This window comes from Labrus bergylta, chromosome 1 (genome assembly GCF_963930695.1).
Source record: "Labrus bergylta chromosome 1, fLabBer1.1, whole genome shotgun sequence".
Taxonomy (NCBI): domain Eukaryota; kingdom Metazoa; phylum Chordata; class Actinopteri; order Labriformes; family Labridae; genus Labrus; species Labrus bergylta.
Window position 1 is genome coordinate 36,273,259 of NC_089195.1, and position 24,595 is coordinate 36,297,853.

General features: G+C 45.8%; 2 protein-coding genes across 2 annotated transcripts; one reads left to right on the forward strand and one right to left on the reverse strand.

Moving 5' to 3' along the window:
* Window positions 1-7,958: 7,958 nt before the first annotated feature.
* LOC109979617 (E3 ubiquitin-protein ligase TRIM39-like) lies at window positions 7,959-10,052 on the forward strand. The gene has a single exon (XM_020628416.3). It carries the CDS (start codon window positions 7,992-7,994, stop codon window positions 9,627-9,629), a length of 1,638 nt encoding a protein of 545 aa, XP_020484072.2. The 5' UTR covers window positions 7,959-7,991; the 3' UTR covers window positions 9,630-10,052.
* A 12,070-nt stretch (window positions 10,053-22,122) lies between these two features.
* Window positions 22,123-23,635, reverse strand: LOC109980071 (ESF1 homolog). The gene has a single exon (XM_065960347.1). It carries the CDS (start codon window positions 23,348-23,350, stop codon window positions 23,030-23,032), a length of 321 nt encoding a protein of 106 aa, XP_065816419.1. The 5' UTR covers window positions 23,351-23,635; the 3' UTR covers window positions 22,123-23,029.
* Window positions 23,636-24,595: the final 960 nt, after the last annotated feature.

A 24,595-nucleotide genomic window follows, 5' to 3' on the forward strand; every position in this document is an offset into this window, starting at 1 on the left:
AATCTTTGTCAACGACACAGCAGAGTCTCTGCAAACACTGGTGAGTACAGCTGATCATGTTTACACTTTGAACCAGGATTTACACTCAACTCTTAATTTCACTCTCTCTTCATATTCGAGCTTGTTAAACTGTATGTGTGTGTGTGTGTGTGTGTGTGTGTGTGGGGGGGGGGGTGTGTACTTCCTGATATCGTTGTTGTTCTCTGATAACTTCCTGCAGCCAAACTGAATTCTATTTCCTCTGGCTGTTTCACAATAAAATGATGCACAAAGACGAGCAACACTATGTCTTCCTGTGAGGGCCCTCAAGCCAGCAGGACCTGCTATTGTGTTTTGCCCTTCTGTCTGTGTGTTTGTGTCGTGGCAGGTTACTGGTGGGCAGAGTTCTGCCACACTTGGGCAGACATGACTAGTCTCCCAGTTGTAGGCTATTTAAGATTGGGTGGCAACCTCTCATTCATCCATCCTCTTAGTTATTTGCTATGAGCATTAAGGAACACAACGTTTTGGTGCTGTGCACCTGGGGGACTAGAAAAGTTGTGTTCTTTAATGCGCATAGCAAATAAGTATATCTTTGGGAGCCATAGTGTTGCGATTCTTTGTGCATCACATCTAGTGATTTATTTACGACTCACTCATCTAAATAAGTGACGTGCATGTGTTTGCTTACCTTTTCAGTTTCACAATAAAAGCCTTGACATGGAGAAACCACAATGAGACTTCATATTTGTAGAAATCAGAGAAGGAAGTGAAATTTGTTTTCATTCAAGTCAGCAAAAGATTTGTAAGCAGTAAAATGTTGCACTAAAAAATCATCTGCACAACAGTACAGGTCAAAATCAGCTGTTTTACCAGCAGAGGGCGCTTGTGCTTTTCCTAAAATGGCCATTATAAGGTCGTCAAAAACCCTTTTGGAAACAACTTGTTTAAACAATGCAATCTTTGTGAAAAAGGCGCCCTCTGGTGGACGTCTTTGCCAGTGCTTTTCCTCTTTAGCTTTCACTTTCACTTTTCACTCAACACGTCTCAACACATTGTGAAGTTCTCCTGGATGTTAATCCTTCCAATTGTCATCTGATGTGAAGTGCGTCTAGCGCAAGTGAGTTAAAGGGTTGAGAATATATGTTTTATGTTTTATATGTATCGGGGTCCCACGCCTACAATCCCGGACTTCATTCACCCTAACCCAAGAGAGTTTGCCAGACTGCGACTTGCTCTAGATAACATCCTGCCTCGAGACGCGACAGAACGCTTCAAATTCCAGATACTAGTGGATCATCTGCAACTGGAAGAAGCACTGCTCATTGCTGACTCCTATAGCAATTCTCATTACCCCTTCACAGACAACATGGCAGCCTTGAACCAGCAATATGGGCAACCCCATCAACTGGCTCTTCAGCGCATTGCCGAGCTCATGGATGGTTCTAACATCACAAGTGGTGACATCCAGTCATTCAGGATGTTTGCACTGCGCGTCAGATCTCTGGTAAGCATGTTAGAGCAGCTGAGTAGGAAAGGAAGAGTGGAACTGGACTGCGGGTCGCATGTTTCTCGTCTCCTAGGGAAGCTACCACATGACTTAAGATCAAGTTTTTGACGATTCATCCACCCGCTTAGGATACCAATCACCACTCTCCTGGATTTAGCGGACTGGTTAGAATGAACTCCAGGTACAGGAAGATATATCACAGTACAGCAGCAGCTCAAGGAAGGATACCAATCCAAAATGCAAGGATATGAAACGGGAGACCAGATCTGCAAAGGCTTCAGTTCTTCTGCTTGGTACAGAAACCAAATCCTTTGGAGAACCAGCCAAAGTAGCAGTTACCAGTCAAGTCACCAAGAAGTTTTGCCCTTTCCTGTGATAACGACAAGCACTCACTGAATAACTATGCCAATTTCAAACTGCTCAACAGCACCCAGAAACGTACGTGGGTCCAAACCAAAAACTGCTGTTGGCGTTGTGGTAGAAACCATCGAGCAGCTGAGTGTGACTTAAAGATGTGTTGCCAAACCTGTAACAATCGACACCTTCTCGCTCTGCACGAGATCAGTGTGAAGAACCCTAGGAAAGCTGATAGCAGCAACAAATCTCTGCCAGCTATATCAGGCCCAGTCAAGCCTACTTCCCCAAGCGAAGTAGAGGAGGTCTTGTACATTGGTAAACCTCCTCAGGGACACCGCGTCCTCCTCAAGGTTAGTAAAGTGGTGCTCAGGAATGGAGACCAAACCCTAGAGACATACGCCATACTGGATGATGGTTCAGAGTGCACCCTGCTGCTACACTCGGCAGCTAAGCAGCTGGGTCTTCATGGTCAACCTGAGAATCTGCCTCTTCGGACAGTGCGACAGGAGCTTCAGACTCTTGGGGCGGCTGTCTCCTTCACCATCTCACCATCGAGTTCCCCTAAAGGTGTTTTCAACATAACGGGAGCCTTCACTGCACCAAAACTTGGTTTAGGAGAGCACACCTACCCAGTTAAAACACTTCGGAGGAAATTTAGGCACCTGAGGGACCTGCCCATTCAACAGTTTGAGAGCATTCGGAGAGGTTCGGACAATCCCCACCTACTAACAACTGTGGAGCCAGTGCGTGGTGGGCCACCTGGGGCACCAGTGGCAGTCAGAACCTGCCTTTGATGGACCCTTCAGTGCCCAACCCATGGGCTCAAACAATACATCACAGAGCAACAATGCCTATTTACATCCTATGGGTCCCCAACTGCAGATCTTTATCAACAAGTGGAAAAGTTGTAGCAGATGGACGTACTTCCCTGGCGGAGTGAAAAGGCTAGTACAAGGTCACGCCAGAATCAAGAAGCCATTAACTGCTTGGATGCAAAGACCCAGCGTGTGGCAGTAGAAGGGACCTTCTGCTATGCCACTCCTCTTCTCTGGGTACAGAACTTCCCCCAACTATGTGCACCCAAGGAGGCTGTGCTCCCGCAGCTCAGAAGCACAGAGAGGAGACTTTTTAAAAACTCAGAGGCCACCACAGCCTATGTCAAGGAAATGACGAGGCTGGAACAAGCTGGCTACATCGTTAAAATGGATCCTGCAGCAGAAGACTCGCCTACCAGTTGGTACATTCCCCATCACATGGTGGTACACAATGGTAAGCACCGTGTAGTTTTCAATTGGTCCGTTCCAAGGTGTGAACCTGAATAATCTCTTGCTCCCTGGGCCAATGCTGGGACCCTCTCTGCTCACTGTCCTCTTGCACTTCAGGGAACATGCGGTTGCTGTGACCAGCGATATATGTGGTATGTTCCACCAGGTCAGGCTCCTCCCAGACGATCAAGCACTCCTCCACTTCCTTTGGTGAGACCTCAAGCATGACAAACAGACCACAGTCTACGAATGGAGAGTGCTCCCCTGCAGCACCACCCGCAGCCCCTGCTGCGCAACATATGCACTCCAAAAGCATGTTTTGGACCACACTCAGCCTGGTGATGCTGTCAGGGAGTCAGAAAGTACTTCTACGTAGATAACTGTCTACAGAGTGTTTCTTCCGAAAAGGATGCCACAGCCCTGGTGGACCAGTTACGGTCACTCTTAGCCCAAGGAGGCTTTGAGCTGCGGCAGTGGGCCAGCAACCGAACGGACACAATCCGCCACCTCCCTGCAGAAATATGATCAGAAAGTGCTGATAAATGGATTTCTCAGGGCCAACCTGACCAGCAGGAATCAGCCCTAGGCCTCCAGTGGCATTGCCCAAACGGACACCCTGTCTTACAAGTCCAGAACTGTTGGAGGAGATAAGACCATGATGCAATCAAGCTATAAGGTGCTCGCCAGTCAGTACGACCCCCTCGGGTTTCTCGTACCGTACACCACAAGAGCCAAAATCGTTGTCCAACACCTGTGGGATATGAAAAGAGATTGGGATGACCCAGCCTTACCGGAGCCCTTGCTGCGCACCTGGAAGGAGTAGGAGGATGAACTGTCTTATCTTCCAAGCATAACTCTGCCGAGATGCTATACCACCCCTGTGCTTGACTCCACCACCAGTCGGCGTGAGGTACACATGTTTTGCGATGCCTCAGAACAGGCATACGGCTCTGTGGCATACCTGAGAACTGAAAGTCCAAGGGGTGAGATCGAAATAGGATTCCTCACTGCAAGGTCAAGAGTGGCTCCTAAAAAGAAGCAATCCATTCCACATCTGGAGCTATGCGCTGCCTTGACAGGAGCTCAGGTAGCAAAGCTGCTCAGGACTGAGCTAACACTCCCTATTCAGCAGGTTGTATTGTGGACTGACTCTACAACTGTACTCACCTGGCTGACATCGGACTCATGCTGATTTAAAGTTTTTGTGGGCACCCGAGTGTCAGAGATCCAGGACCTTACAGCTGGTAAAACCTGGCGTTATGTAGATTCTGCCACTAACCCTGCGGATGACATCACAAGAGAGAAGCCACTCTCTGATCTAACAACTGACACCCGCCGGAGCCGTGGGCCACCGTTCCTACTCTACGGCCCAGATCAGTGGCCAGAGACCCCACAGCTTCAAACCTCTTCAGTTCCCGCTGAGGATCTGAAAAAGCCCATCTTCTGTGGACTCACCTCTAAACCACCTGCATCCCAAATACCTGATGCCACACAGTTCATTACCTTTAGTGACCTCATAACTGCTACAGCACACTCCCTACATGTGGCGGCCAAAGATGAACTCACAGCTGAAGATTATCGCAAGGCCCAAACTGCTCTCCTTCGACGAGTGCAATTAGACTGCTTCCCCACAGACTTTGCCCAAGCAAGCCTGTGCTTAGGAGCAGCCACCTCCTCACTCTAGCTCCAGAATTTGATGGACAAGATGAGCTCATCCGAGTAGGCGGCCACCTACGCCACAGCAGCCAGCTTGATCCAGAAACAATCTATCCAGTCGTGCTTGACGCCAAACACCCAGTCACACAGCTGATTATTAAAGACTTTGATGAGAAGCTACATCACCCAGGTCCTGAAAGAGTCTTTGCCGAGATTCGACGCAAATACTGGATTCTGCGTGGGTGAGAGGCCGTTCGTCTTCATCAGCAAAGCTGTACTGAGTGTCAGAGATGGCGCAGCAAACCTAACGTCCCTAAAATGGCTGATCTGCCTCCTGCGAGATTACACCTTTATAAGCCAGTCTTCTTCTCCACAGGTGTGGACTGCTTTGGTCCCTACTCCATCAAGATAGGGCGAAGAAGTGAAAAGCGTTGGGGGATAATATTCAAATGCATGACCACTGGAGCCGTACATCTTGATATCCTCTCAAGTCATGATACCGATGCATTTCTCATGGCTTTACGCCGATTCATAGCCAGGAGGGGAAAGCCATTCGAATTGCTCTCAGATCAGGGTACCAATTTTAAAGGAGGTGATCGGGAACTGCGGGAAGCGTTTGCAGCCCTTCAACCAGATGTTCAAGATCAGCTCACACCCCAGCAGATCCAATGGAGATTCAACCCGCCTAATGCTCCCCATTTTGGCGGCTGTTGGGAGCATGAAATTCAATCATTAAAGCAAGCCTTGCAGGTCACACTCGGAGCCCAGCATGTGACAGAGGAGGTGCTGAGGACACTCCTCATTGAAGTTGAAGGGATCCTCAACTCCAAACCCTTGGGTTACACATTGTCAGACATTGCCGATCCTGATCCTGTTACCCCAAACTCATTGCTGATTGGACGGCCAGATGCATCTCTCCCACAGGTTGTATATCCTGAATCGGAGCTTCTGGGCAGGAGACGCTGGCGTCATAGTCAGGTCCTTGCTGGCCATTTTTGGAGGAATTTCATTAAATTCTACCTTCCTAATCTCCAGGCACGACAAAAATGGCATGCAGATGCACCAAACCTACATATTGGCAAGGCTGTGATGATCATGGATCCACAGTCCCCTCGCTCACTGTGGCCAGTAGGAAAGATCACCAACATCTTCCCCGGACTTGATGGTCGAGTGAGGTCTGCTGACGTGACGGTGGGCAACATGATCTACACGCGCCCAGTGGCTCGGATTATTCAACTCCCTGCCCTGCCGGATTAATCATCAGAATCCTGGATTTATGGTTGCCTTTGGTCTGTTAGCTGCCATTGACTTCAGTAGTGTAGTTTCTAAAAAACCAGAAGGCCTTTTCTTTTATATAGTTCTGATTTCCCCTTGAAATCAGGGGGCGGCTGTGAAAAGTCACCCTCTGGTTGACGTCTTTGCCAGTGTTTTTACTCTTTAGCTTTCACTTTCACTTTTGCCCTGATTGTGGCCAGACGCTCAACACGTCTCAACACGTTGTGAAGTTCTTCTAGATGTTAATCCTTCCCAATTGTCATCTGATGTGAAGTGCGTCTAGCACAAGTGAGTTAAAGGGTTGAGAATATATGTTTTATCTTTGCTAGAGTATTTGCCAATACTTTATATATATTTTGCCTGTTAAGCTAATGGAGCACAGGTTTGTTTTGGCTCACTGGTTATATATTAGCAGCTAACTGTATAATCTTCGTCAAAGATGAGAATACATGTGTTCTGTGTGACTGTGGCAATATACTGTAGTTCAGTTATTGATTATTAGGTGACGTTTTTGATAAGGAGATATGCTGAATGGCGGCATTGTAGCCATATCTGTTCGTTAATTAGCAGGACATGCACATGGCATTAAGATAGGTAGTCACTGTGAATTATGTCCAGTAGAGGGCAGTGCTGCCTTACTGATGTAAATGAATAAGCTATTTTCATATGCTCAGAAGCCTGTCATACAATGTCTTTGCTGTGAACTGTATCTGTTAGTGAAGAAGTCTGTTTATACTTACCTGTTTTGTGTATACTTTATGCAGAACCAGTGATTTATCAGAGAATAGGATTTATGCGGCTGTGGTGGTGGTGGTTACGAATAAACAGAGTGGAATTAAAAACGTGTGGTTCTTACCGATTACCTGCAGCGAGTTCTACACAATAAGAGCCAGCGTAGTTAAGCAGGAAAGCTACAGCTTTCTCACAATCTCTGTTATTTAAATGGTCCATAGACGTGCTGTCAGCAATAACTACTTAATTACCATTAATCTCTTACTATTTTGTCTCTTTAGGCTCACTGTACAGTCGTCCTCAGTGTCTCCCTCTAGTCACACTGCTGCATCTTTGAATGTTTGAATTTCAGATCCCCCCCACCATGGGCAGGTTGAAAACATGAGGAACTAGCGATGTAGTTTCACCCCCTCTAACCAAAGGAGCATCTGATGACGCAAAATGACGATTTTTGCGTCATCAGAGGCTCTTTTTCAGACTTAGAAATACAGAGCTTTCGCGTCTCAGGGGAAAATGAGGGGGGGATGCACGAGCATTCAAAAATACTACCAGGTTTCTAATGATACAAAGCTTAATGCAAATGGGAGAAGTATCCCTTTAATAAAAAAGTAAAAACCTAAAACTTTTTATTTCTAAAAGCAAAATAATGTAATTTTAACCATGCAATTAAAACTGAGATTAATAGCGATTAACTATTGAAATTCTAAAAAGAATTATCATTTGACAGCCCTTAAGGATAGTATTAGTAATAAGAAGAAGGAGCAGACATCAGGATGGAAGGAAAACGAGGAGAAGACAGTGGGATAATGTTAGACAGTTGTGTAAAGAAGTTAAGAGATTAATCAGATATCGTGATGTATCATTTTTCTGATTATCTTACAAGATATCAGTTGTCACAGAATCACAAATCCCTCCAAAGATAATAAGAAAATGATAATTTAATCCAAAGTCACTTTTGTGCTTTATGGCACTGAGAAAAAACGGAAGGAAAATATATGATTCTAAATTTGTCTTTAAGTTTATTATTATTCTTATAAGAGAATAAGACAAAATGATCCATCGCTCCAGGGCTCCATGGGGCTTCCATCTTTAACATTAAAATCAGTAACCCATTCAGATTGGTAAATCTTTACACGCTTTACTTTCAGATTTTTAACAAAGATAAGAGTCTAATATCAATTAAATTGTATTCTTTCTTTCTTTCACTCTGTGTAGATATGGCTGCTGCAAAGTATCATCGATCTGAGGATCAGTTTCTCTGCTCCATCTGTCTGGATGTGTTCAATGATCCTGTTAGCACATCATGTGGACACAACTTCTGCAAAAACTGCATCACTGAACACTGGAACACCAGCGACCAGTACAGCTGTCCAATGTGTAAGGAAGCTTTTACCAATAGACCTAAACTGAGGGTCAACACTTTCATCTCTGAGATGGTTGGTCAGTTCAGAGACAAAGCTCAGCAGGAAGCCAGCAGCAGCTCAGAGCTTCAAGAGTCCAAACCAGTAGAAGTTCTCTGTGACGCCTGCACTGGACCCAAACTGAAGGCCCTGAAGTCCTGCTTAGACTGTCTGGTCTCCTACTGTGAGACTCACCTGGAGCCTCATCTGACAGCTTCACGTCTGAAAAGACACCAGCTGATCGACCCTGTGGAGAACCTGGAGGACAGGATGTGTACGAAGCACGATAAACCTCTGGAGCTGTTCTGTAAGACCGATCAGACCTGTGTCTGCATGCTCTGCTCTGTTTTAGACCACAAGACACACGAGTTTGTTCCTCTGAAAGAAGAATATGAAGAAAAGAAGGCAGAGCTGGAGGAGACAGAGGCTGAAATTCAGAAGATGATCCAGAAAAGACGACTGAAGATTCAAGAGATCAAACACTCAGTGGACCTCAGTAAGGACGATGCAGACAGAGAGATGGCAGAAGGTGTTCGAGTCTTCACCGCTCTGAAGGAGTCTGTTGAGAGAGGCCAGGCCGAGTTCATCAACACGATCGACAAGAAGCTGAAAACAACAGAGAAACAGGCCGAAGCTTTTATCAAAGAGCTGGAGCAGGAAATCTGTGAGCTGATGAAGAGGAGCACTGATGTGCAGCAGCTCTCACACTCTGAAGACCACCTCCATCTAATCCAGAGAGTCCAGTCTGTTAACTCTGCTCCACCCACCAAAGACTGGACAGAGGTTAATGTCTGTCAACCACTTTATGAGGAGACTGTGAGGAAAGCTGTGGCTCAGCTGGAGGAGACTCTCAGTGAAGAGAAGAAGAAGTTGGTTCAAGCTGAGCTGAAGAGAGTCCAGCAGTATGCTGTGGATGTAACTCTTGATCCTGATACAACACATCCTAATCTCATCCTGTCTGAAGATGGGAAACAAGTTCATCATGGTGATGTGAGGAAGAATCTACCAGACAACCCAGAGAGTTTCTTTCCTTGCGTTAATGTTTTAGGAAAGCAGAGTTTCTCTTCAGGCAGATTTTACTTTGAGGTTCAGGTTAAAGGAAAGACTGATTGGGATTTAGGAGTGGTCAGAGAGTCCATCAACAGGAAGGGAAAAATCACAGCGAGTCCTGAGAAAGGTTTCTGGAGTATATGGTTGAGAAATGGAAATGAATATAAAGCTCTTGATGACCAGCGGATTATTCGCTCTCTGAAGTGTCGTCCTGAGAAGGTGGGGGTGTTTGTGGATTATGAGGAGGGTCTGGTCTCCTTTTATGATGTGGACTCTGCAGCTCTGATCTACTCCTTTACAGACTGCTCCTTCACTGAGAAACTCTTCCCTTACTTCAGTCCTAGTCTGAATTATGGAGGTAAAAACTCTGCACCTCTGATCATCTCTCCTGTCAGTGTGAAATAATCAAATACTTCATGTATTGATTCTCATCCGAGTACAAACCATCCTATTTAGTGACAACACGGTATATTTGACATATTTGACAGAATCACATCATCGTGTTTGTTGATTGACTTTATAGTTCAGAGGTTTGTCCTCGTAAACACACAAACTGATTTGATTGACTCAGCTCATCATTGAGACGCATCATTTATGTGATAACGTTTATTTTAACCCTTTAAACTTCACTGACTTCCAACTTCAGATCGAGAGGAAAAGACTGTAGAAGACATTAATTCAATAAGTTTATATTTGTCTGAAATGTCTTTGGTGTCTCTTTGACTGAGTTCTGCTGTACGTATGATAGTGTTGATAAAAAGTCAAAGAAATCTGTAAATATGTGATTTTGAAACAAAAACTTCCAAATAAACTTGTTGTTGAAGACGAGGTCTGAGTAAGTACTGAGTAAGTACTGATTGACACGTATGACCCAGAACGTCCACCAGATACGTGTGCTTTGTGTGTCCGCTCCCTCATCCGTCAACACCCACAGGCTGAGTTCTCAGAGCGCAGCACGGTGCAGCACCGCCGGACAGCTGGAGTCACCAGACCAAGGAGTTCCCACGGTAAGTACAGAATCAGGAGTGACATCGACAGATAACACGATGTATGAGGTATAAAACCGTTATAAACACAACAACAAACACACATAAGGTCATTGTTCTGAACTCGGGATGTTAATGATTAATCATCTATCGATTAATCGCCGTTAAGAATTTAACCGATTAGAAATGTGTTCACTGACGATCTGTTTACAGTTTAACCGGTGGTCACATGTAATACCAATTCATACCAAAAGAGGGCGCCCGTCACATTTACAACTCAGAAAAACTGCTGTTATCACTACTAAAGGAAGAAGAGGTGCTGTGAAAAGTGAGGAGAAATGTAAGTGGTCAGCAGAGAAAGTGTTTTCTGCAGCTGGACTTGTTGTGAATAGACTGAGCACACGACTCAGCCCTGGTCACTTAGAGCTGCTCGTCTTTGTAAAGCACTAAGCCGTACATATATTTTGGTGAGTAGAGTATTTAATGCGATCACAACTCACGGCTGAATGTGTTGAAATATTAATTTGCCTACAAAGCAGAATAATTAAGTGTATTGGAAAGATGCTCAAATGGAACCATTCGTGATGCTAACGTTACTCATGCACAAGAACGACAAATGTTATACAAGAGTGTAAGAGCCAATATGCAAATTATTGATTAATACTAAATATCGAGTTAAAAATGATTAAAATCTAATAACAGTAATTTCATGTAAATTCATAACGTTTAAAATTGTTTTAAAGGCATAATTTAGTCATTTATAAATGATAAAAAGGTTATTGTTTATGTTCTTGGATGTTTGTTATGACAGCACTGCGTAGTTAAAGTTGTGACGGATGTGACGTAAGCAGTTTGGAGTCCAATATTGATGGAAGCTACACAGTTTTTTGACCATGCGTTAGACCGTTTGTTAAATCTGTATTTTATTTTGAAGTTTTTTCAGTAAACCTTTTAAAAAGAAGGAAAGCTGTCCTGTCTTTTCGCTCGCGTTGCAAATACTGTGAGTTGACTCCAAAAAGTGGTACAGAGGACGAAGAAAGAGACGGAGTGCCACTACATTTTGTCAAAAAACTAGCTTAAAGGATCAATAAGCTGGAACGTGCCCGGGCGCGGGGAGAGCGCAGCTGTCCGCTCGGGAGAAGGGGAGATAACAAAAGAGAGCTCACCTAATGAAGCCAGCAGAAACGGGTTATCCTTTAAAGTACTCTCCAAGAAAAGGTAACGTGAAACCTAAATACTACCCTCGTGCATTTCCATGGAAGGATGTATAGCCGACGCAGGAAGATAATTGAAGCCCGTGCCGAAATTAAAGGAGGATTGCAGGAAATAATTCAAGTTGTAGATTCTCCGTGTCAGCTCGTATTTTAAGCCTTGAAACAGTCAATGTGGATTTTGGCCTTATTTAAGAAGTTGTTTGCACTCGTTTTATGAAGAAAAAGTGCCTTAAAGGTTAAGTGCTTTTAAACCTTTGCATTCAACTAGAGCCTTACTCTGCAATATTAAGATGATTGATGAAAAGGAAAAAGAGTTTGGATGTCTTGAGGATACAATGGATTCAGGACGGACACGCAGGTTGACAGAGAAAGCCTTAGAGGAGAAATTGCAAAAAAAATATAGCATTAAGAAGAAGAAAATTAGGAGCTCTCACAAGTAAAAGAAATGAAGTGGACAAAATGATGAGTGATGCTCAGAGTTTACAAGGTGTTAAAGATGTGATGGAAAATGATTTTTCACTCGCTGTAGACAAGTTTAGTTGCCTCAACAATGAAGTTGCAAGCCTTTTGTCTGAAGATGAAAAAACATTTGATCAGGAACAATGGTTTGAACCCAAAATGGCATCCATCAAAGAATTCATAAAAGCTACTAAAACATGGATCGCCGCTGTGCATGAACGCTCTTTTCAAAAAGAGGATGATGCGGAAATTGACCCGCAAGATGCTGTTAAAGCAAGTGACAGTATTTCACAAGTAGGTGTCAGCAATGTTGGACACAATCGTCAATATGGATCTCAAGTAAGTCGCAGAACAGCCATATCACAGGTGTCCTCGACACGTGTTAGACAAGAGGTGGAACATGCAGCTCTGCTTGAACGTGCTGCGGCACAGAAGAAAAGGCAGCAGCTTGAGTTTGAAATGGCCAGAATCAAAAGCGCAAAAGAAGAACTTGAGTTGGAAACCGCATTAGCAGAAAGCAGTGCAAAATTAAAAGTGCTCAAAGAATATGAAAGATCAGAGGATGGTTCCAGTAGCCGTGGTTACAGTAGTCACGCACTAGTACAAAAGCTAAGAGGTGGGGGCATGAAGCAGGAAGAAACCAGTGTATCGCTTCCTCAGCCAGTTGATCCAGGCTTTCATGCTCAATTGCAAATGTTGCACTCTCAAGTACCAAAAGTGGCTCAACAAGATTAGCAACGCTCAGGCCAACAGAGGTGACGAGATGCTAAAAGTGATGCAAAATCAGAATGTTATCACTGAGCTTCTGGTAAAGCAACAAAAGCAATCCCAGCTAGCAACAAAGGACATTACTGTCTTCAAGGGCAACACATTGCAATACAAATCTTTCATTAGATCGTTTGACCACTCAATAGAATGAAAGACAGACAATGATCAGGACAAATTGTACTTTTTGGAACAGTTTACAAGAGCTAGTTCGCAGCTGTGCTCATATGCCACCTAGCAAAGGCTACTATAAAGTGAAGCAACTGCTTCATGATCACTATGGGGATGAACTACAGATCGCCAGCGTGTACATTGATAAAGCACTGAAATGGCCGCAGATCAAATCTGATGATGGAAAGGCATTAAATGCTTATGCAATGTTTTTGGTTGGATGTCGCAACACTATGGAAGACATAGAATTTCTAGAAGAGATGGACAACCCTACCAACTTACGGAAGGTGGTATTCAAACTACCCTTCAAAATGAAAGAACTTTGGCGTGCTGAAGCTTACGATGTCAAACAGCGAAAAGGCAGAAGAGCAAAGTTTGCTGATTTGGTGAACTACATAGACCGCCAAGCTAAAATAATGATCGATCCACTGTTTGGTATTATACCAGACAGCCGCCCAACCATAATTGGAAAGATCGAACAAAAGGAAAGGCATCCTCCTAAGAGAGAGGTCCGTGGAAGCAGTTTCGCTACCAACATTTTCCAAAATAAAAGACCTCAAGAAACATATGTGATGTCAGGTAATTCAACCAAAACCAGGATTGCCTTTGAGAAGCCATGTTTGTACTGTCAGCAGTTTCACATTCTAACTTCATGCAACAAAATATAAAAATCAGCCACACAAAGAACGTGTTGAGTTCTTGAAGTCAAATGGCTTGTGTTTTGGCTGCTTAACCCCTGGCCATCTCAGCAAGTTCTGCAAAAGACGAATGGAGTGTGAAGTATGTGGGTTAAGTCATCCAGACATTTTACACATGGAAAAAAGAGAAGATTCTGTCTCACCTGAGAAGAATGAAGGTGCTCACGGAAACAAATTATCGTGTGCTCAAGTTTCTGTCACGCAAGAGTCTTGTAGCCTAACGGGGGCCGGAAAAGCTGAATGTGTGCTGTCGATAGTACACTTAAATCAAAAAAGAGCGACAAGTATGTTGAAACGTACGCCTTCATGGACCCGGGAAGCACAGCAATGTTCTGCACAGGAGACCTGCAAAAGAAACTGAACACTAAAGGGAAACCAACACAATTACTTCTCAGCACAATGAGTCAGGACAAACCTGGAGAACAGAAGCTAATAAATAGCTATGTGATATCGGACCTGGAAGTGTGCGGCCTGGAAGACACCAAACATATTGAGCTACCAAAAGTGTACACTCACAGCAACATACCAGTTCACGCCGAAAATATACCCAGGCAGTCAGATATTCAACAGTGGCCTTATCTCAGCGAAGTGCATTTGCCAGAATTAGAAGCAGATGTAGGCCTACTTATTGGAGCAAACTGTCCAAAGACTATGGAGCCATGGCGCATCATTAACAGTCAAGATGGAGGCCCTTATGCTGTTAAGACGGCCATTGGATGGGTCGTGAATGGTCCCATGAGAAAGGAACTGGAGGACACAGAGAACAAACCGCCTCAGTGTTCAGTGAACAGGATCTCAGTGATGGAAGTTGAGAAGTTACTTGTCCAACAGTACAACACTGATTTCCCAGAGCGCAACTACGACAACAAAGAAGAGTTGTCGCAAGAAGACAAACAGTTCATGCAGTCTATGCAGAAAACAGCAATGCTGGAAAACGGACATTACAGCATTGGATTGCCGCTCAGGAACGTGAAGCTCCAGATGCCTAATGACCGCTGTGTGGCGGAGCAGCGCATAGCCAGTTTGCACAGAAAGCTCAAGAAGAATCCTGAGTTCTTTGAAGAGTGCAAAGAGTTCATGGATACTATCATAAGCAAAGGCTATGCTGTCCAAGTTCCAGCACACCAGCTGAATCGTGACGACAACAGGGTGTTCTACATACCGCACCATGGGGTGTATCACCCTAAGAAAAGAAAACTACGAGTGGTCTTTGACTGCACAGCCTCGTATCAGGGCCGGTCTTTGAACTGTGAGTTACTACAAGGACCCGACCTGACCAATACGTTGGTTGGTGTCCTCTTAAGATTTCGTGAGGAGTCAATAGCCATAATGGCAGACATCGAGTCGATGTTTTATCAAGTTAAGGTGCCAGAAAAAGACGCAGATCTCCTCCGCTTTCTTTGGTGGCCCAACGGCAACTTGAATGGGCCAATGAAGGAATTTAGGATGGCAGTGCACCTATTTGGGGCCACTTCATCGCCAAGCATTGCTTCGTATGCCCTTCGAAGAACCGCTGAGGACCATAGAGCTACTGCCTCCCCAGAAGCTGTCCAAACAGTCCTGTGCAACTTTTATGTGGACGACTGTTTGAAGAGCGTAGCTACAGAAGACGATGCAGTGACATTGGCAAGTGATCGCCGTACCTTGTGTGCCAGAGGAGGTTTCAATCTGGTGAAGTGGATGAGTCATAGCCGAAAGGTGTTGATGTTCATTCCAGAAGTACACAGAGCTAGTGGAGTAAAAGATTTGGATCTAAGCCATGAAGCTCTACCAGTCGAGAGGACTCTTGGCATACAGTGGGATACAGAAACGGATACCTTCACTTACAGCATGAAGCTGCAAGACAGGCCGTTGACGAGGAGGGGCATTTTATCCGTCGTCAATTCTATCTACGACCCCCTCGGCTTTTTGGCTCCAGTCATCCTGCCAGCCAAACTTCTGCTGAACTTCAGCATGGTTGGGATGAGAACATTGGTGAAAAACATGCTTAAGAGTGGAAAAGATGGAAAGAAGACATTACTCATCTTGCTGACTTCCACGTGAGCAGATGTTTAAAACCCACAGACTTCGGATGCGCTGCCACAGCGCAGTTACATCATTTCTCGGATGCCTCAGAGTACGCATATGGCACTGTGACTTATCTGCTGCTAGAAAACAAACAAGGCAAGAAACATTGTTCTTTCCTGATGGGAAAATCAAGAGTCGTCCCACTCAAGCAAGTTACAATACCCCGGCTTGAATTGACTGCGGCAGTCATGGCAGTGAAGATGGACAAGATGTTACGTCAAGAACTTCAAGTTCCACTTCAACCATCTATCTTCTGGACAGACAGCACTACCGTACTCAGGTATATTGACAATGAAACAGCTCAATTCAAAACTTTTGTTGCGAACAGAGTTACACTGATCCGCGAAGCCACCAAACCATCTCAGTGGAGCTACGTCGGATCAGCAGAAAATCCTGCAGATCAAGCCAGCAGGGGTCTGAAGGCCAAGAGTTTGATACAAAAGGGAACATGGATTAATGGACCGAACTTCCTGTTGCAAAATGAACATGATTGGCCCAAGCAACCCGTGCAAAGGAAGGAAAGCCTTTAAGATGACCCAGAGGTCAAGAACCCGGTTATAGTCAACACCATCAAAATCGAAGATAACGTGGAACCAATGAACCAGTTGATCAACTACTACTCGGACTGGCATAAACTTAAAAGGTCAGTGGCCTGGATTCTAAAGCTGAAGGAAACCTTGCGCCAACTGAAAGATGAAAGAAAGGAGTTCTCGAGAACAGTCAATCAAACCGAAAAGGACCCTGAAAAGCAAAGATCAAAGTTAGAAAGGCACATGGAAAAATACAAAACAACAAAAGGAAAGAAACCGCTTACCTTAGAAGATTTGGACACTGCAGAATCCGCAATAATCCAGTTCAGCCAAAGACAGCAGTACAGTGAAGAAATCAAAGCTCTGCAAAAAGGAAAACAAGTCAGTCGAAACAGTCAGCTGTTCAAACTGGATCCGATTCTGCAAGATGGCACATTGAGAGTTGGCGGAAGACTCAACAAGTCGGCCATGCCAGAGAATGCCAAGCATCCAGGGATACTCTCTAAGCATTGTAGAGCTGCCACATTGATCTTGAGAGACATACACCAAAGAACAGGACACTACGGACGCAGTTATGTCATGGCACAATTAAGAAGCAAGTGTTGGATCCCACAAGCCAATTCTGCTGTCCGAACAATAATCAACAAGTGTGCAGTATGTCGCAGGATCAGCGGAAGAGTTGGAGAGCAAAAGATGGCGAACTTGCCTGAAGATCGCCTCTTGCCTGACAAACCTCCCTTTACGAACACCGGCGTTGATTATTTCGGGCCTTTTGATGTTAAGCGGGGCCGGAGTACAGTCAAGAGATATGGCGTATTGTTCACCTGCCTTACCCTTAGAGCCGTGCACATCGAAGTTGCAGACAGCCTTGATACCGACTCCTGCATCAATGCAATTTAGCGTTTTGTGTCTAGAAGAGGTCAAGTTACCATCATGCGCTCTGACGACGGCACAAACTTTGTCGGTGCTGAAAGGGAGATGAGGGAAGCAATTCAACTCTTTGATCATGACAAAATTGAAAGGCTCTTGCAACCAAAGGGGATACAGTGGATATTCAACAGCCCAGCAGCTTCCCACCAGGGCGGGATTTGGGAAAGACAGATTCGAACTGTGCGAATAATCTTCAATTCTCTGTTGAAAGAACAAGCTGTGAATGATGATTGTCTTCAGACAATAATGTGTGAGGTTGAGAGCATCATCAACGGCAGGCCACTCACAAGTATCTCAGATGACGTGAATGACCTTGAGCCTCTGACACTCAATCATTTGTTGTTGTTGAAGTCACAACCTATCATGCCTCCAGGCATTTTCAGCAAAAATGCTGGAAGCAAGTCCAATATTTAGCGGACTTGTTTTGGACCAGATGGACCTGCGAGTGCCTCCCACTCCTCCAGGAACGACAGAGGTGGTCAAAACTATGAAGAAACTTCATAGTCGGAGATGTTGTGTTGTTGGTGGACAGTTCATCACCTCGCAACTCCTGGCTGATGGGCAGAGTGGTAGAGACCTTACCCGACTCCAGCGGAGCAGTTCGTAGGGTGAAGATAAAAACCAAGACCAGCCTCTTGGAAAGACCTGTTACCAAACTGTGCTTGTTAGAAGAAGCGGCGTCAAACGAGAAGATTTGAGAAAAAAAAAAAAAAAAAAGGAAGAAGCACAGGGAATAACTTTAAATTGGACATTTCATGGACATTTGATTTATTTGGCTCTTAATGTTTTAATTTGTAATTGTTTAGTCCGCCTGCCTAACCAATTAGGGGCCGGGTAATGTAAGAGCCAATATGCAAATTATTGATTAATACTAAATATCTAGTTAAAAATGATTAAAATCTAATAACAGTAATTTCATGTAAATTCATAACGTTTAAAATTGTTTTAAAGGCATAATTTAGTCATTTATAAATGATAAAAAGGTTATTGTTTATGTTCTTGGATCCAAGATCCAAGATGGCGGCGCCCTGCTCGGCTGCGGCTGCAGTGGCTCGTGATAGCAACAGGAATATAATGGCAAATAACCCAGTCAGTTCTGATAATTTCACAGTAAACCTGCAGCGAAGTTACTCTAAAGTAATATACGACCGCCAGGCAATTTTAGTTTTAGGTAAATCAAACAGTTTCAGTCCGGTAGATGCGACTACTCTGGACCTTCTACGTAGCCTCGGAATACTACGCCGGCTACATCCAGCGGCCTGTGAAGCAGCGGAGCCTCGTACCAGCGGTGTTCGCCAGCGGAGGAGACGGAAGCGGTGTGACCGGAAGCAGAAACGGGGATGCCGAGCGGGGCTAACAACCAAGCTAAAAGCTAACCCGCACAGAACGCCGCTTCCTTCCATCATGCTTTCTAATGTCCGCTTCCTGGAGAACAAACTGGACTACCTGAAGCTGGATTTAACTGCAAAACGGGAGATGAGAGACTGCTGCGTCATATTTCTCACAGAAACGTGGCTGAAACCATCCGTTCCAGATGAGGCAGTTAGCATAGAGGGGCTAACATTATTTCGGTCGGATAGGAGCAGCTCTCTCACTGGTAAATCCTGAGGCGGCGGTGTTTGCATATACACCAACAACAACTGGTGCAACAACGGTGAGATAGTCTCAAGTCACTGCTCTCCTGATGTAGAACTACTGACTATAAAATGCAGGCCTTTTTATTTACCCCGGGAATTCACTGTTATGATCTTCACAGCAGTGTACATTCCTCCCAGTGCAAACACCAGAGAAGCCCTGAATGTTTTATACCGCTCCATCAGTGAACTGCAATCTACACATCCAGAGGGAGTTTTCATTGTGGCAGGGGACTTTAATCAGGCCAATATGAAAACTGTTTTTCCTCATTTCCACCAATATGTGGATTTTGCAACCAGGGGTGGGAGCACGCTGGACCTGGCCTACAGCAACATCAAGAAGGCATTCAAGGCTGCACCCCGCCCCCACCTTGGCTCCTCAGACCATCTCTCTGTGATGCTAATTCCAGCATACAAGCCCCTGCTGATCAAGAAAAAACCCACAGTGAAGCAGGTGAGGGCCTGGCCTGAGGGAGCTATGGAAGCATTACAGGACTGCTTTGAATGCACGGACTGGGACATGTTCAAGGCGGCTGCTACGGACAATCACCAGACGTGTGTGGAGGAGTATGCCGAGTCTGTGTCTGCATACATTCAGAAGTGCATGGAGGATGTTAGTGTGATCAAGAACATCTCCACACGGGCCAACGAGAAACCCTGGATGACTAGTGAGGTACGTGCAATGCTGAAAGCCCGGAACGACGCTTTTAAATCTGGCGACATGGTGGCACTAAAAACAACCAGAGCCAACCTGAACCGTGCCATAAAGGTTGCAAAGCGTGCTCACAGTCAGAAAGTGCAGGACTTCTTCGAGGACCCCACGAACACCAGACGAATGTGGCAGGGCATCCAAGTCATCACAGACTATAAAGCTACTCATCCCCCCTGTGACAACAACATCAACTTTCTCAACGACCTCAACAACTACTTTGCAAGGTTTGAGGCACTCAACACCACTCCAGCGAGGAAATCTATTCCTCACTCCGATGAGCAGCCAATCAGCCTGGACGCAGCTGATGTCCAGAGAACCCTGAGGAGAGTGAACACCCGGAAAGCAGCGGGCCCTGACGACATACCGGGACGGGTGCTTAAGGAATGTGCTGACCAGCTGGCTGGGGTTCTCACAGACATCTTCAACACCTCGCTGATCCAGGCTGTTGTACCTTCATGTTTAAAGACTGCTACAATTATACCAGTGCCTAAAAAATCCACAATCTCCTCGCTCAATGATTACCGCCCTGTAGCACTAACCCCCATCATGATGAAGTGCTTTGAGAGGCTGGTAAAGGACCACATTGTCTCCAGACTTCCCCCCACATTCGACCCGTACCAGTTTGCTTACCGCCCAAACCGCTCCACAGAGGATGCCATCTCCTCTGCACTCCACCTGGGCTTACAACATCTGGAAGAGAAGGACACACATGTGCAGATGTTGTTTCTGGACTTCAGCTCAGCGTTCAATACAATCATCCCGCAGCATCTGGTGAGCAAACTGGCCCCCCTTGGTTTCAGCACCCCCCTATGTAACTGGCTGCTTGACTTCCTCACAAACAGACCCCAGTCTGTGCGGGTGGGCAACAACACCTCCAGTGTCATCTCCCTGAGCACCGGCTCCCCTCAGGGCTGCGTCCTGAGTCCGCTGCTGTTCACCCTGATGACCCATGACTGCTGCGCCAGGACCACATCGTGAAGTTTGCAGACGACACAACAGTAGTGGGCCTCATCCGTGACAACAACGACATGGACTACAGAGAGGAGGTGAAACATCTGGTTGACTGGTGCAGAACCAACAACCTGACCCTGAACGTTGATAAAACCAAAGAGATCATCGTCGACTTCAGGAGGCGCCAGCCCAGCCACACACCACTCCTCATCAATGGCACAGCAGTGGAGAGAGTTAGCAGCACAAAGTTCCTGGGGGTGCAGATAACAGACACTCTGACCTGGTCCCTTCACACCGGCGCTCTTGTGAAAAAAGCGCAGCAGCGCATGCACTTTCTGCGTCGGATGAAGAGAGCACACCTCCCTCCTCCTATTCTCACCACCTTTTACAGAGGCACTATAGAGAGCATCATAACAAACTGCATCTCTGTCTGGTCCGGAGCCTGCAGTGCCTCCGACTGGAAGTCCCTGCAGAGAGTGGTGAGGACGGCGGAAAAGATCATTAAGACTCCACTTCCTCCCATCCAGGAGATCGCAAAGATCCGCTGTCTGACCAGGGCTCAGAAAATCAGCAGAGACACCTCCCACCCCCACCAAGGACTGTTTTCGCTGCTGGACTCTGGAAAGAGGTTCCGCAGCCTCCGAAGCAGAACTTCCAGGTTCTGTAACAGCTTCTTCCCACAGAAAGGGGTCGGGGCGGGGGAGGCGGAGCTAAAGTGAGACCCCCTGCTCGTGCGCTGTCGCTCTACCTTCACTTACTCTCTCATTTTTAATGAGGGGAGAGACTCCTCTGACCGGCTTCAGCTGCCTCATGCCCCCCTGACTGTCTTCAGCAAACAGTGTCCACGGACTCCCAGTTCTCCCAGTAATGAGATCATGAAAATCTTCTTTCATTGAATGATATTTTTTCATTATATTTTTAACCCAGAGAGACAGCACAGTCTAAATTACACAAATCAGTCACGTTACCGAGACGTGTGCATGACTCAGTCTGCGAGTTTAGCCGATTAAAAACAGGAAGTTATCCATTACTCTGTTTCTGTTGCCATGGTGTTGAAACTACACTACAATCAAATCGATGTTTAACAATCTTCAATCGTGGCGACAACCCGACGTGCAGATTGTGCCCGCCTGTCCCAAACAAGCCTTTGTAAAAATCTGATTGGTTCAATAGTTTGTCATTTTCTCTCCGTGGCTCAGAATGTGAATAGTTTGGAGCTTCTTCTCTGATAAACAAACAAACGTACCGGAGCTTCTTAAAGATGCTGCATCACAATAAAAGCTTTTATTTTGAAGGAGCTGCAGGAACCAGCTTGTCCGTTTGAAACGTCTCAGCTGTGAGAGGAGAGAATCGCGTACACTGCTCTTTGCTCAGTGTCACGATGTATTGAAGAAGGAGCAGATGTTTTGAGGAGCAGCAGCGTGCTCCTCCTCACCTGCTTCAGGACAAAAAGGTGGATGTGTGAACACTTCCTGTCAATCACAGCGGGGTCTGAATAACGAGCTGCGGAGAACACGACCCGGTTTGGTTTTGAAGTAGAAACAAATCGTTCCGTCTCCCGAAAAAGAATCTGCAAAACATCTTAAACAGCAGCCTGTGATTGGAGACGCTTTAAGGGAAGCAGAATGTGGAGACTTGGTTTGATTGACAGCTCCAGGACGTGATGACTGCAGGGCGTTCTGCTGAATCCAAAGGACCAATCAGAAACACAGAATTCACAAGATGTTATGTTGTCATCTTCATTTGACCTGCAGATAAAATTATCCTCATGCCAGATCATCTTCACATCACAAACTTCTCTTTATTGGAACTCGAGTTACCAAAGAAACATTCATTTAAAGAAAGAAAACTTTTCACCACTTTAGAAACAGCGTCACTCTGTCACTCCCAATTCACACACACTCCGTGCACGCCGCGGTCTGTCAGCGCCGCGGTTTTTGCTCCATCGGGCGGCGCACTCTGCCCCCACTGGATCCTTCACAGGAGAACTACTCCGACTACGAGTGATGGAAAATACGATCAGGAGTCCGTATGTTGTGTTTTATTTTGAAATTGACAGGGCGTTTCGTGGGTTTCCTCGTCTGACTTCCTGTCCAGCTTGACGCGTGCCTGCAGCGTGCTCCGTCAGAAACAGACTCACAGCGTGTTTGAAACGCGGCGCTCGCTGTGGAAACACGATCATTGAGTAGAGTGGCGGTGAGCTGCGGTGTAGTGCACGGCGCTGACCGTGCACGGCGCTGACCGACCGCGACGCTCTTGGAGTACGTGGAAACGGGGTAAGATGCTGACAGCTCACAGAAACATCAGCTCACAGCTGCTGGAGGAACAATCTCCCCCAAAGAAAGCTGAAATGTGAAAAGTGATTTACTAAAGTAAAAACCTCGGTGTCATGATGGTGAACGTGTTTCTTGAGGTCCAGGGCGTCGCTCTCTTCTTCTTCATGTGTTTGAAAATAACTGCAGGGCTTCTTTAAGAGTTCTGTGTGAAGAAACTGTCCAAATAAAACATTCTCACAGCATGTGATGCAGCACCATTCACTTTTTCCTGCACCTTCTTCTACTTTGTGGCGTCTCTTTCTGTATAAAAACATCAAACAGGAAGTAGAGTTCATCAGGAGAAACTGTTCCTGCAGGCTGGGACTTCTCCCAGTCTCTGCCGGTCTGCACACTTTTGTGTTGAGAGTTCCACCTACACCAGTTTCTGTTTCTTGCGAGCCTGAAACTGCTCCGTTTTGCTTTTAATCGACTTGACGAGCATAGACAGACTCGGGTCCATCGCTTTCTTCGAGGTGAGGTCGACCGCCGCCGCGGCGTCACGGTCCTTTTCCCGTTTCTTCCCCGCCACCTGCTTCCTGTCGGCTCCCTCCCCCTGATCTCTGAGCCCGTCCTCCAGGCGCCGCTGCTCCTCGTCTCTGCGGCGCTGCTTCTCCGTCAGGATGCTCTGCGTGGCGTTGGTCTTCTTGTAGCTGGGGTGGGAGGGGTCCAGGTTGAAGAGGTGGGAGGTGAACATGGCCTGGAAACGAGGGTCCTTCACATCCACCTGGACGCACAAACAGAGAGAGAGGGAGAATGTTACAACATCGTCATGACCACGATTTAGTCAACACAGAGCTAACAGCCTTCCTTTGACTCCATCACACCACGAGAGAGGGAAATGAACGTCTATATATTTATTTCTTCTTCAGGTCGACTGTTCATCTTTGAAATCAGATCAAAACACGTTAAACGGGACGATTGTGGTCAAAACAAAAGTTTGAACATTTAGCGGCCGAATGCTAAAGTCAAGTCCTGGAAACCGGAGGACATTCAGCTGGAGCAGCACGACCTGTGACATCATCACACCCACCTGGAATTGGTCTTCCTGCTGAAGCTCCGCCCCCTTCTTCTTCAGCAGCTTCTTCTTCTTCTGGCTCAGATTCTGCTGCTCCACGATCTTATCGTAATTAAAGTGTTTGTGTTTGGCTTCGTCGCCCTCGTCCTCCATCAGCAGGGCCATCTCCGCCTGCACACACACACACACACACACACACACACACACAGAAAACAAACACACACACACACACACACACACAGAAAACACACACACACACACACACACAGAAAACACACACACACACAGAAAACACAATCACACACACACACACACACACACACAGAAAACACACACACACACAGAAAACACAATCACACACACACACAGAAAACACACACACACACACAGAAAACACAATCACACACACACACACACACACACACACACACACACACACACACACACACACACGTTGAGATGCTGTCTTCAGGTGATATTTACAGATGTGATAAACTCACGTGGAGCTGCAGCCATTGACCTCTGACCTTTTGTTTCTCCAGCTCTTCTTCCTCCTCAGCGGTGCGCTCCTCCTCCTCCCCTTTCTTCTTCTTCTTCTTCTTCTTCTGTTGCTTCTTCACGTCTGCACACACACAAAACAAATCATGACCTGACACGCTGCAGAGCTCTGAAGATCAAACAATTCAATTCAGACACGTTAGAGACACGTGAGAGCATGAATAAAAACCAGGAAGAACACTTCAGGTTTACATCCCGAGACATCTGAGCTGTTTGTTCTTCTCACAGGTAACAAGACGAGGAAGAAGAATGAAGCTTTACTCTTCTATGTTGACCTTATTGTTTCAAACTAAACTCCATCACTGACAGTCTGTCAGCTGAGTTTATAAATACAGAAAATAATTAAATTCTGAACAATTCCAGAAA